General features: G+C 35.7%; 1 protein-coding gene across 3 annotated transcripts in view; it reads left to right on the top strand.

The window, feature by feature from the left end:
• The window catches only part of LOC145277518 (breast cancer anti-estrogen resistance protein 1-like), a 306,077-nt gene that overhangs the window by 176,030 nt on the left and 115,773 nt on the right, over positions 1-14,274 (top strand). Inside the window, exon 1 of one of the 3 annotated variants that reach the window (XM_080128949.1) lies at positions 5,874-6,729. The exons of the other annotated variants lie outside the window; for them this stretch is intronic. Within the exon in view, the coding sequence (XP_079985075.1) occupies positions 6,706-6,729 (24 nt within the window). The 5' untranslated portion in view covers positions 5,874-6,705. Of the gene's footprint in view, positions 1-5,873; positions 6,730-14,274 lie in introns of those variants that run through there. 3 annotated transcript variants of the gene reach the window in all.

The raw sequence follows: 14,274 nt of genomic DNA, 5'->3' as shown, positions 1-14,274 counted from the left end.
TATATTGGGTACAATATAATATTTAATAGAGAATTGGCTCAATAATAATAAATACGAAATCTGTATAAATTAAAATATATTTAAGCGTATTTTACGACCGAGCAATGTTGGGCGGCCTGCTAGCATTTCTCTCACACACTCTCTTTCTCTCTCTCTCACACACACACATTGCGGCAAAGTTTTTAACGAAAGACCTCAACTTTGTTTCCTCTTCAATGTTCCTATTTACTTGCCTTCCCACGAGGGCAGAGTTAGACACAAGTCGGTTTTTAATATGGGGAAGATACAGCTCCCCCAAAAATGGCACTCTGGATAGGAAAAAAATTACAATTGTCTCAGTCTAAAAGCATTTCTTCCCCCCTGATCGAAGACAGAAAAAGTGAACTTTAATATCAGAACAGATACTACACTTTGTTCTTAGCCAAAAGGCCAAGGAAAACAGATTTTCGTTTCTTCTTATTCTCTTTTGATGGGATTCTTTTGGCATTGCGGCTTGAATAATAAAAAGGAAAACCTCCCAATTCAAATAAATATGAGCAAGAAAACCGCATCAAAACAAATACGGATTTCTTTTCTTTTCCGTTCCTGGTGACTGATTCGTTTATTAATAAGCGATGAAAAATGAACGTTAGTCACGCAATCATCAACTCTTAATTTAGTTGTTTACCTCGTTGTCTAATTATAGTTGAACTTTATTATTGCATATTTTAGCTGTTGAACTCTTGTCACGTTTTAAAAGATAACCTTTCTCTTTCGCGGTAAAAGCTCGCACAGTTGCACTGTATGACGCAGCAAATCGGTACACCGGGGCACGTGATTTGCAAACCGCCACCTGAGACGTACGACTTAGTCACCACACAAACGACATCAATAACTAATTAAAAAAAAATAAAAAAATGTTCAATTTTTTAATAACGATTGTCGCTTTGTTTTAATAAGTATCATGTTAAGGATGTCTATGCATTTTTGCATTCATATATAAATTATATATAGCAGTATTTTTATATATATATGATGATGATGATTGCAACGTCTAGTCAGACGAGTGCCACTCCCTCAGACACTTAAAAGTCCACGAGCCCAAAAATGACTTCCATCGCCACGGGGCCATTTTAATGCCTGAGAGAGTATCTATGCACAGATAATGTTACAGAGTCTTAGCTTTATACGACAGCTAAGTCTCTCTCTCGGTTCAAAATGTTGAGATCCGGCAACAAGCAAGAGCAAGATAGCCAGCAACAAGTTAAACTGCAGACCAGCTTAATGCGGGTACTGGTCTCCCGCTTTATGGTTTTTTAAATCAGAGATTTGCTTCTCCTAGAAAGGTTGCCTTCACCACAGCTTACGGGAGCCCTCTCCACCCCAACACACACATACATACACACAAACACACACGGTGCTAGTTGGCCGTTGACCCCGAAAAAGGGTTCATTAGTCCTTTGAAAGGTCTTGTTTTTAATCCTTCAGGGAGACTAGCCACCCTCCTCACCAAACAAGTTTGGTGGGGGAACCAGTTTAGTCGCTGGTGACCCGACCATGAGGCAGGTAGTAGTGGGTTATATGGTACCAGTAGCATATGACATGACCTGACATACACACACAGACTACCCGTGACTTGTGTCAGTATGTGATATTAGCTATGAAATTAATGCATGAGCATGACACTTGTGACGTAAAGAAAATTATTTTTTTGTGGCATAGCAGAAACATTTCTATGAAAGTATATTAAAATAAAAAAAAGAATATAGATAGATTTCTATGAGTCGTTCTGTTTATAATTGTTTATTTTAAAAAAAAGAAAAAAACTTAAAGCCATTTAATTATAAGTTGTTTTCCATACTTATAGGTAAATGTGCACTGAACAGATACCATAATATTTAAAGTTAAGTTCAAATTTTGATATATCTTTTAATTTAAACGCAAAAAAAAACCAATTGAGATGCTGAAAACGTACACAGTAAAACAATGTTTTATTGTCACGTTGATTATTTATTTGTAACGCAAATTAAAAAAAAAACATATTTTCGGGGTTATTTATTTATGTTGGTAGTGTAGAAGAAAATGTGTGAATGTTTTTTTAAGAAAGGTGTATTAAAAAATAGAGAATAAATAAAAAAAAAAAATAAGGCGGTGTGTAAATCGCCGTTGTAAAATGTTCTTATGGTTGTCAACTAGTTAAAGTAGACTTATTTGTAAAAAAAAAATTGCGTTAAAATAACTTAAACGTAATATGGAAATGGACGATGTAAAAAAAATGCAGAAAGTATTAACAACTGTTTATTTGGATAATTTAAACGCGAAAAAAAACAATTGGGACACTGAAAACGTACACAGTAAAACAATACATTTTATTGTCGTGTTGATTATTTTTTTATGTACGCATGCGCAACCGGAAGTCTTAAACCGGATGTTGGGTTACAACACTCGTTACAAGGTCATTTGAGTTATATATATCCGAGTTAAATCAAGCTGGAATTTAATGTCAGTTTCAGAGCAAAAGCAATACCTGTCTTCAAACGGCTATGAGGTGAAAACCACAACCAGTATTTGGCCTATATCATATCTATGTCGCCATTTATGTTTTTGTTATTTATCTGAAGGTTTTTGCGTGGATTTTTACTTGAATCTTCTGCGGTTTTCATGTGGCATTTGTCGTTGGTGACGGGAATGTTTGTATCATAAATTGGATTTGTCTACGCTGAATATTTCTCAAATCTTTTGCTTCGAAATTGGCAAAAACTCCCGGTATTTTGTCACTCTGATCCGTAATTTTATTGCTTCATAGTTTATCCATTGCAATCCTTTAAATAACTCTTTAACGGTTTAAATATTAAATGCTGAGCTTCATTTCGCTTTGGAAACTTATTTTCATAAGACTTTATTTGAACTATAGAAAATAATTGGGGTTTTGTTTGTTTGTTTATTATAGTGATGATGAATTTATAATTTATAGTGATGATGAATATATAAAGAGGATATATAATGATATTTCGTTACTATTGCATATTAACATGAGTATCGATAGGTTGATTGCTGGATAGGTTCAATAGAATAAAAGGGGAAAGTGCATTCAGGTCTGAAAGTATTCTGGTGATATTTCTGTTCTGTCGTTAAAAAGTAAATGTAATGATGAGGAGAGTTAATCGGAGAGAATCCCTATAGCTGAAGTCTAGTGGGATAAAAGGCAAAGTAGAAGTTGTATAGGTCGGCAGGAGTACACTGGTTGAATTATTTAATAAAAAAGGGGGGTATCCAGTATCAGATACCTTACATCCCTAATTGATGTATTACCTTCATTGAATAAATGAATAAATCTCTCTCTCTCTCTCTCTCTCTATATATATATATATATATATATATATATATATATATATATATATATATATATATATATAGTAATTTATAAAATATATATGGCGATTAAGCTACACTGAATATTCTGCGTTTCATCCAACTATAGGATTCGTCAGGCTTATGCGCATAAGCCTGACGAATCCTATAGTTGGATGAAACGCAGAATATTCAGTGTAGCTTAATCGCCATATATATTTTATAAATTACTAACTAGCTCTACCTACATATTGAGCACTTTTGAAGTAAATACTTAAAGTTTACGCATAAATCTATACTTTCGTATATTAAATTTATGCGAATAAATGAAGTAGTTATATATATATATATATATATATATAGTTTTATATCGTCATTTTCTTTCTTTATTGATTTCTATATAAGCTCCAATACAATTTGTTGAGCTTTGCATTATCGTGATGAGTCTCCGCTTAAAGAATTTATCTTATTCTTTTAACTCCTCCATATAATTTTTTTTTTTTTTTTTTTTTACAAATTTAATCATACAACATGTGAAAACATGTGCGATACTCTGCTCTCATCAGCCACCAACCAGGGTGATAACTCAAAGCGGTACTGCCACTCCTGATGCTACCAAGCAGTTTTTGCTACCAGACAGGGTATTTAAAAAAAAAATTTAAAAAAACAAACAGATCAAGAGAAGGAGAAATCATAACGTCTGTTCATGCTGAAGTCTTTTTGCTCTCCATCAAATCCTTCTTGACGCATATTAAAACGTGTTCTTAAGACGATCAGAAGCAACTTTCAGATTGCGGCCCATGATTTCTATTTTTGTAAGCAACGAAATGATTGAATGTTTTAGAAATCCACGACAACCAACCTCAATAGCAATCGGATGGCATCTCCAACCTTTTTCCATGCAGTCAGCACATACTGTCTCATATCGGTTTTTCTTCCGTCTGTGTGTCTCCTCCTGGTTTTCCACCCAGGGGATTGTCAATTCTATGAGGACACTTTTCTTTGAATCGGATCATGCTACAATGTTTGCTGCTTTTTTGTTTGGATTATGTGGACTGGAAATTGTAAAGATCTCTTGAGATTCACAGAAATTTTCCAGCCATTGGCTCCACTCAGCAGCTTCACATTACAAGTTTTTTCTTCCTCACAGTGCATTCACCTTCTTTGTGAAACTGAATTAATGTTTTCTTGACTGCAACAAGTTGTTGGTTTGCTGTATCACATTGTGTTTGCCGATTCCAATATTTCTCTGATTCTTTTTAAATCTCTAAATCTACAGAATGTTTTGGTTTAATTTTCAAATCACCTAAACACCCATGTGCATATATATTTTGCAAATGTAAAAATACACTTGTAGGAGAAATATATAGATGTAAGTTTTAACAGTAGTTTAAAATCAATAAATATTTATCATTTTAATATTCATACCACTAAAAAAATAATTTGGTCAAAAAGACAAAATTAAAAGAATCATTTTTGCAATCATAAAATAAAAAAATCATTTTTGCAATCATAAAATAAAAAAATCATTTTTGCAATCATAAAATAAAAAAATCATTTTTGCAATCATAAAATAAAAAAATCATTTTTGCAATCTTAAAATAAAAAAATCATTTTTGCAATCGTAAAATAAAAGAATCATTTTTGCAATCATAAAATAAAAGAATCATATTTGCAATCGTAAAATAAAAAATTGAATTGTCCGCAAGACCTTTGGCGTAATGGATAAAGTATTAGGTAATTCGGTTGTAAGTGACACTCTATTGGAGGTTGAAGGGGTAAATCACTTGTTATGAATGACGAAACGAGAACAAGCTACTTCCGTTGATTGAATAAAGGGTACTGTCCGAATTCGACGATACACCATGAAAAAGGTCGAAATGTTGTGCGAAATGTTTCTCTCGAGTTGGGGAATCTATTTTAAGGATGAAAACAGTAGTTCGAATTATCTCAAAAAATAAATCTTTCAAAATCAGCTTTGAGCGGATTTCTCAATGATTATTTCTTTTGTTTTTCAACTTGACAAATTTTCTGACGTAAGTTCTATGAAGTTTTGCCTCAGTCTCAAATGACACCGTTATTTGTTTGGGTATTATTTTTAACCGTGTGGTCAGCCAAAATGAACAATGGTAAATGCGAGGGAAAACGTCTACTTTCACAAAAAACTATTAATTTTCTACTGAAATAAATAATTATAGAGACTTCTTTGAATTGCTCTTTTCCTTCTCCCCTTCACACATTTTTTTCGTTTTTTTTTTTTTTTTTTTTTTTTTTTTTTTAAATCCTGTCCAAGTTTATTTCAAAGTCATACCGGTTGTTAGTAGCTCGTCGGTCGCATAGATTTTTTTTTTGAAAGGATTGTCTACTAGTCATTTAAATGGTTACTATTTTTATTGTCAAAAGAATGCACACAACCTCATGTTTAGTGTTTTAAAGACTCTCTCTCTCTCTCTCTCTCTCTCTCTCTCTCTCTCTCTCTCTCTCTCTCTCTCCGCCCCCCTTCAGCCACTACTTAACATGTAAGTATTTAACTTCCCTGTCATTTTTTGGCCAAATCGAGCCGTAGATATTTTACGTCATGAAACGTTATTTTGGGACGAGGAAAAACGACCCTCTCTCCCTTTCACTTTTCTGTCAAATTTTTCATTGTTTGTTTTTGAGCAGGGAAGACGAAAGGAAGAAATCATATTTGCGTGAAATGGATTTGTGTACGGGGATTTTCAACTTGCTTTTCTCGTGAACCTGACTTTGTCGACCGTGACAATTATGAAGGATTTTATTTTCAAAATCGGATCAACTTGAAACCGTACGAGTTATCCAACTGAATCCCCCCACCTTCCAAAAAAACAAATTCCTCTGATATATATATGTAGTTAAGTACACGTTTACTTATTTATAATTACATATAGATTATTTATAGATTACATTCGAATGTAAAAATACCGTTAAATTTCCTTTTTATTTTATTTTTTGAATGGTGACTTAATTTATTTTTTTAAGAAAAGTTTAATTCGTTATTCATTATTCTTTAAGCTGCGTTCTGTAACGGATACGATCATTTTATTATTTTCCCAAAGCTGCTCGTCTGTGGAACACAATATCATGGAGCTGCTTCCCAGCTGAGTATAACATAGTCGTTTTCAAGTCCAACGTAAACAAATTATTGATACGCCATCCTCTTAAATAAATCAACTTGTACCCCATTTCCACCATAACCGATCATCACGGTGTTGTCTCACCTGACTCTCATTAACCCTTATCCTTGAGGGATTTCCAGGACTTCATAAAGGGTGACTTTATAGTAAAAAAAAATCTTGCTATTGGATTATCTTTATTGTCATTTTGAAGAGATTACCATTTTGATCGGAACTAAAAATGCATATCGAAAAAAAGAAAAAGGTAAGTAAAAAAAAAAAAAAAGTGTTGGCACTTGTGCAGTTTAGGTTTGAATGACATTTTTTTAAGAATTTCAAGGGGAGATAATTGAAGCAGTTGTTAAAAGTTTATAGCTTTTAATGATTATTTTGATTCATTAAGAAAATTTAATTTTATAAAATATCATTTTTTTGTTTGTTTATTTAAAGTCATACATTTTCATATAATAACCACTTTCATTACAGACTTTTCTTTTCGAGAAATTGTCCATTAGGTACCTCACGGCGATGTGTAAAACGTCAGCATTTTACACAATAGTGATGTCATCATTTTGTGTGTTCGTGTCAATTTTTATGGATGTGCATTCGCGTTAAAAACTATTTTTTTTTTTTTTTTTGCTATGAATAAAAAACAATATAAGGCTTTTTGTAAAACAAATAGATTTTTTAACGAACTACACAGACTAGAGTTAATAAAATAAAATTAATTTTAACGTTTTCTATTGACACTTATGTATCTAAAAATAATGTCGCTTACAGATCTCCGTATATTTGTGGGGAAAAAAGCGCAAAACATAAGGATCAACCCCTATCAATTTAAATAATAAAATCAAAACTTAATTTTGAGGCGGATTTTGGATTTACAATTTTTATTATCTCAATAGTCTTATATTCTTTTATATGAATATATTTTTTTTTTATTGGAAACCTGTTATTAACAAAATGTTTAAACTTCGTATCGCGTAATATTTTAATTTAATATCATTTAAAGCTTTTTAAAAAATAATGATTTTTCAGAATTCTGTTTTTTGTTGTTGTTTTGTTTTTGTTTTTTTTTGTTTTTTGTTTTTTTTGGTAATTCAAATAATTATATTACCGAAAAAAAACTATCAAGAAAAAGTGTTTTGTTTTTTTAAACAATATTGATTTTATGTCCAATTTTATTTACAATTTTAAGTTAATTGAAATAAATAATAGGATTATAAACTATTTTTTTATTATTTTACTTTTTCAACTTTAAAAAATATTGAAATTTTTATCGACCAAAATTTATTTTGTTTAGTTTTCGGACCATGAAATATAGGGGGGAGGGTATAAACATAATACCGAGTTATGTACCCTTGACATGAGCTCTCCAGGAAGGAGAGAGAAAAAGCACTGTCATGGCGGACTCAATAAAGGTGCACATGTACGTCGCTTATCGAGATTAACTACCGTGTCTTGTTGTCTTTCCCTTATGAGTGAGGCCCTTCCCTCTTAACTATACATAGTGCCAGGAGTCGGATAAAAACAAAAAGGAAAAATACAACGACCCATCCTAAATAAGAAACATGAAAATACGTACGAATGACGCACCCTCACCGCGTGGTAAACTTTATTCGTTTCTTTGTTTTTTAATATCCAGTCACTCTACATATTCTATACACTTTGACACTCTAGTTAAACACAAAAATGTCTAACCCAAACGAAACTTCATCAAAACACACAGAAATCGACCAAATTTCTTTCATGTTACAAATGCAACAACAACAGCTCGCCATGCAAGAACAGATGACGAACCTCATGGCACGCCTTCTGCCCACCGAGCAACACGCCCTCACCCCATTGTCGCGCCATTCACGGGTGAAACCCGAGCGACCAGTGATAGAACCTGACTCGTCAGACAACAAATGGGTCATTTTTAAGGATGCACTTTGCATGGCTTCGTTATAAAGAGATGACGCAACTTACTGACCCCACAGAAATCCGAAATGAGCTACAGTCTGCATGCAGTTCATCTGTCAACGAAATGTTGTTCAACTTCATTAGTCCGCATGCCCTGAATAATACCGCAGAAGAACACCTGCTAGAATATATTAAATCCGTCGCAGTGAAAACCGTCCATCCTGAGGTATACCGTCAGCAATTCTTTGTAATGAAGCAAAGTGATTAGGAGACTATCATGTCCTTTATTTCCCGGTTGAAATCACAAGCGATGCTCTGCGCTTTTAATTGTGGCAACCAGCAATGTGCAATGTCAGTTTCTGAGGACATGATCAAATCTCAAATCATTGCTGGATTACGCGACACCTCCCACCAGAGCAAAATTTTAGCAGAGATTACGTCCCTGCCAACTCTAAATGGTTTAACTAGACGTCTCTTGACTCTGGAATCTACCACCAGAGCATCAAATCACTTATGACCAGCAGAGATCACACAAGTGGCCCAATTTAAATCTGCATCATCAAAAAAGTTTCCACCACCAAATAAGACAAAACATAATGATGGCAAATGCAAAGATTGTGGACATAAGACAAACCCAAAAGAACGAAGACAATCCCCTGCTTGGGCAAATCATGCTACAAATGTGGCAAAGAGAACCACTTCTCAACCACATGCCATGGCACAGCATCATCAAATGCCCTAATGGGAGACTACCCAAATGACAGCCAGGATGAACATTCTCCATTCATATCGACAATGACTGTGCAATGAATGACTAGAGGAAGAAGAGGGGATCACGCATGGTGCATGGACCAACAAAAAGTTCACACCAGGCCGACCAGAGCCACCTCCATTTTCAATATTACCATCACATTAGATACAAAGGCCCACCAACACCTCGGACGATTCAGACATACAAATATGAAATACCAACCCATCTAATTGCCCGCTTTGGCAGACATGAGAGCTCAGACAAGTACAGCTGGTGTGGACTTATCAAACAATCTTGGGTGCACTTCTGAACATCTGCTGCGCACTAGGCACCGGTTACGTGCTGTTAATGATGACAACCTGCCCATCATGGAGGCCTTAATTGCCACAATGTCACTTGGTAAGGCAGCAAGTTCAGAGGTGATATACATCAGCCCAAGGGTTAAGGGCCTATATGTATCACAAACGGCCCTGAAAAACTAAAAATTATCAACGACTTTCCAGCACAACTTAGTAGTCTGGTAGCCACAACAAAGATGGACCCCAAACCAACTGATCAAATGTTAGCCCCTTGCAGATGCCTACACAGATCACCATGCCGACCAATACCAGACAAGTTGCCATTTCCCGCCACACCTGAATATCAGGAGAGATAGAAACGCCAGCAGTGCATTTAATATGCACTAGAAATTCCAGACCATGACCGGAGAACCGCTTACTATCACATCCCTTGACAACCACCAACCTAAGGCTGTTCACAAACCAATCCCTGTCCCTCACCACTGGAAAGAGGCTATCAAATCCCAGCTTGATGCAGATGTAGCACTGAACATCATTGAATTAGTGCCAGCAGGGACACCAACGACATGGTGTTCGAGAATGATCACAGTGCCCCAAAAAGACGGCAGCTCACTTAGAATGGTCAACCTCCGAAATTTAAATGCAGCAACAAGACGTGAAATACACCACACACCCTCTCCATTCAATCTTGTCAACACAATACCACCAGGAAAAAAGAAAACTATTCTGGATGCCTGAAATGGATATCACAGTGTTCCTCAGGCTGTGAAAGCACGGGATGCCACCACTTTCATAACAGAATGGGGCAGATACAGGTATTTGCAAGACCCCCAAGGTTTCCAAGCATCCAATGATGGTTACACAAAGAGATTCGACACCATTACAGAAGGTTTCCCTCATGTGGCTCGCTGTGTGGACGACTCTATCTTGTGGGATGATGATATGGCACTGTCCTTTTGGCACACCATTAGATACATCATGATATGTGCTGAAAATGGAATAATATTTTATATATATTCCAATTTGAAAAAGACAATGTAGAGTTTGCTGGCTTCGACATCAGCCTAACAGGGTACAAACCATCTTGAAAATTTCTTGAGGGCATCAGAAACTTCCCATCACGGACAAACATTACAGGAGTTAGATCTTTCTTTGGTCTGATTAACCAAGTTTCATATGCGTTTGCCCAAGCACCCATCATGTCGCCCTTCAGAGAACTACTGAAACATAACAGCAGGTTTTACTGGGACGATACATTGGAACAACTCTTCCAGCAATCCAAGGAAACAATCCTAGAAAGCATCCGGGATGACGTTCGAACATTTGAAATAAATCGGCCAACATGTCTGACTACAGATTGGAGTCGAGCAGGAATAGGATTTACCCTACTCCAAAAACATTGTGCATGCCTGTCCACAATGGACCACCGTTGTGGGCCAGGACATTGGAAAGTTGTATATGCTGGCTCCTGATTTACTAGACCTGCTGAAAATCACTATGCACCAACTGAAGGGGAAGCTTTAGCTATAAAGTTTGGATTGGAAAGCTGCAAAATGTTTGTTTTAGGCTGCCAACACCTGATACTTGCTATTGATCACAAAGTTCTTGTGCCGATATTCAATGATCATAGCTTGGATGAAATAAAAAAATCCCAGGATTTTAGATATCGGAGAGCAGAGCCTGATGTACCAATTCAGGGCCATATCAATACCAGGCAACGCCAATGGTGGAGCAAAAGCCATGTCCCGTATCCCTACACCTACTACCAAAGTCACAGCAGCTGAATCGGACAGCATGGAAGAAGATGCAAACCGGAATAGAATCCCGATACAACCAAGAAACATCTATCAAGATGGCATGCATACAGCAAGAAGCCACGATGGATCACCAATACCTGAACCTCGTGGAAACGATAGAAAAGGGATTCCCTGAACACAGGGATCTTCTACAGCCAAATGTTAAAGAATTTTGGAATATGCGAAGTGACCTATACACGGTTTAGTTTCTAGTATTCAAGGAAGGCCACATATTAATTCCCAAAAGCCTACATCGTGAACTCATCGACCAACTCCATGTTGGCCACCAGGGGGTCAACAGTATGAGAAGCAATGCCAGACAACATTTTTTTTGGCCTGATATGGGAGCACAATTGTAGGAAAAGTGCAATCAGTGCAAGCGCTGTAACGAAATTGCCCCATCAAACCATAAAGAACCTGCAATAGAGCCTGTCCACCCTGACTACCCTTTCCAGTCGACAATAAGAGATATTTTCAACATGGCTGGACGGAAATATATGATATATGCTGACAAATATTCAGGTTGGACAGAGGTATCCTCAATGCAACAAGACACCAGGATCTCCACAATATGCAACATCTTACACAGGTATTTCGTGAATTATGGTGTGACGGTGGACCCCCATACAACTCTGATGAGTGGAGGACATTTCTCAAAACATGAGGCATATCCTTTCGAGTCTCGTCGGCATATTATCCACAAAGCAATGGCAGAGCCGAGGCAGCTGTCAAGCACATGAAGAGGATATTAACAACAAATATTAGCCCCAATGGTTCACTGGATATGGACGAAGTGGCAAAAGCACTGCTACTCCATCGCAACACACCACCACCTGACATAGGTGTGTCACCATCAGAACTTCTATTCGCTCGCCCCCTGAATGACCACTTACCAAATCCCACAAAATTTCGCCGTGAATGGTTGGAACTCGCCAACATGTGCGAGAGAGCCATTAACCAGCGGTTCCTCAACAACACGAAACACACTGAAAGCAGGCAACAACTCAACCCACTAAGAATCGGGGAACATGTGTCAATTCAAAAACAACGTGGACACAAACTCCTGTGCTGGGACAACACTGGCATGATTGTTGAAACTCTTCTCCACAGACAATACCACATAGCAGGAGAACCACACTCCGAAACCGCCGTTACCTTCGCAAAATAAGCACAGATAGCCGCAACCAGGCTCATGATGACACCCTACCAGATGACCTACCGAACAACAGAATCGGGATCTATTCCCCACAATCACCTACAATGCCAAACCCAGTACACCCAGACAGCCAACAACACCGTCAAATACAAATAACACCAACCCCACCTTCCACACCAGGTACTCAAATAAAGAACAAACCCCTGAAAATGACAGATATAATACAGAACGAAAGATCTGAAGCTAGGTCTAGACCTATCCGTAACAGATGATTACCGTCTAGATTTAAGGACTTCCAGCTTGGATAAAAAAATGAATAAAAAAAAATAACATGTAAACATAATACCGAGTTATGTACCCTTGACCCGAGCTCTCCAGGAAGGAGATTAGAAAAAGACTGTCATAGCAGACCCAATAAAGGTACTCACCTACGTCGCTTATCGAGATTAACTACCGTGTCTTGTTGTTTTTCCCTTATGAGTGAGGCCCGTCCCTCCTAACTATACAGGGGGGTTGAACACCTAAAAAAAAATATTTCGTCTAATATATTTAACGAAACCTACTTTTATTATGTAAGTTTATTTAATAATTAATAAATATCGAAAATGTCAGGTAGATATGACTATTTTTAGATTTTTAAAACATGGGTGTGTGAACGCCTTAAAAAACGTCACTACATGGGAACGTTGTTTTAAAGTGTCGATAATGTAAACACGATTTTTGTCTCGCATTTTCATTATTTTTGTATGCTGTAAAAATGTTTTTTAATAAATATTAGCAGTTTATTGGAAGCCTTTTCTTTTAAATGGTAGAAAAGTTAGGATGATGATATTAAATTACACTTACATCGTGTTACATATAAGGGAGGTTAAAACTGGCGTGCGTTGGAGGTATTTACTGTCCATTAAAAGTTTGTTTAAAAAGCATACATTTTAGAAATAAAATGTTCCTGTTTTTAAGTCATATTTTCATATAAATACAAAAAATATATGTTCTAATTAATTTCGCAGTTTTAATTATTTTATGAAACTTAAGAAAAAATTTAATTCAATAAATGTTCAGATAATGTCTTATTGTATGTTTGTTAATTTAGTGTTTGTTAATTTAGTGTTTGTTAATTTAGTGTTTGTTAATTTAATGTTTGTTTTGCTAAAAGCATACGTTGCGCGAAACTATAACACCTTGGAATTGTCTCCCCTTGGAATCTGAGTTTTCTTTGTTTTTTTTTCTAATGCCTTATATTAAGAATGGCCTTTTAAAATCTTACAAAAGCTTCAAGTGTTTATAGTTATTTCTATTGTTCCTTTAGACTGTTTTCAAAATGCCGTCACGAGATAGTTGCTAGTAGTTTAGTCATAAAATTTGATTTTCTTTAAAACTACCTGATCAATTGACGTGATTTCTGGTGTGCAATATTTTCTTTCCGTCACAGGTATGTATTTCATGCAGATTTTTCGGTGCTTCTTCAGAGCGAAAATCGAAAAAAAAAATTGATATATTGAATTTCAAATTAAAATTAATTGCATTTTCTCAATTGTTATGGCGAAATTATTAAAATATCAAAAAATGACGAAAAATGATAAAGTGAAAAATAAATTATTAAAATAATTTTCGGAAGACATTGCAAGTTTTACTTAAATAATAAACAGCAGAGGGTAATAGCATTCTGTCTTGTTACATCCCCCCCCCTCCAAAAAAATAATGATGGATCAATGGATCGTGAAATCGTCAAAATACATGTTTAATGTAATAATATGTTAGTAATTGCGACATGGCAATTAAGTAAATAACATTGATTTTTAATGGAAATTCAATTTTTCAACTTTCTATTTTTGTTTTTATTCCGAAGAAGCCCCGGATTTTATTTATTTATTTTTTATTAATGAATGATAACTCTGGACAC

This window comes from Euprymna scolopes, chromosome 6, assembly GCF_053919585.1.
Source record: "Euprymna scolopes isolate OS-2025 chromosome 6, ASM5391958v1, whole genome shotgun sequence".
Lineage (NCBI taxonomy): Eukaryota > Metazoa > Mollusca > Cephalopoda > Sepiida > Sepiolidae > Euprymna > Euprymna scolopes.
This window is presented reverse-complemented; position numbering and strand designations above follow the sequence as displayed.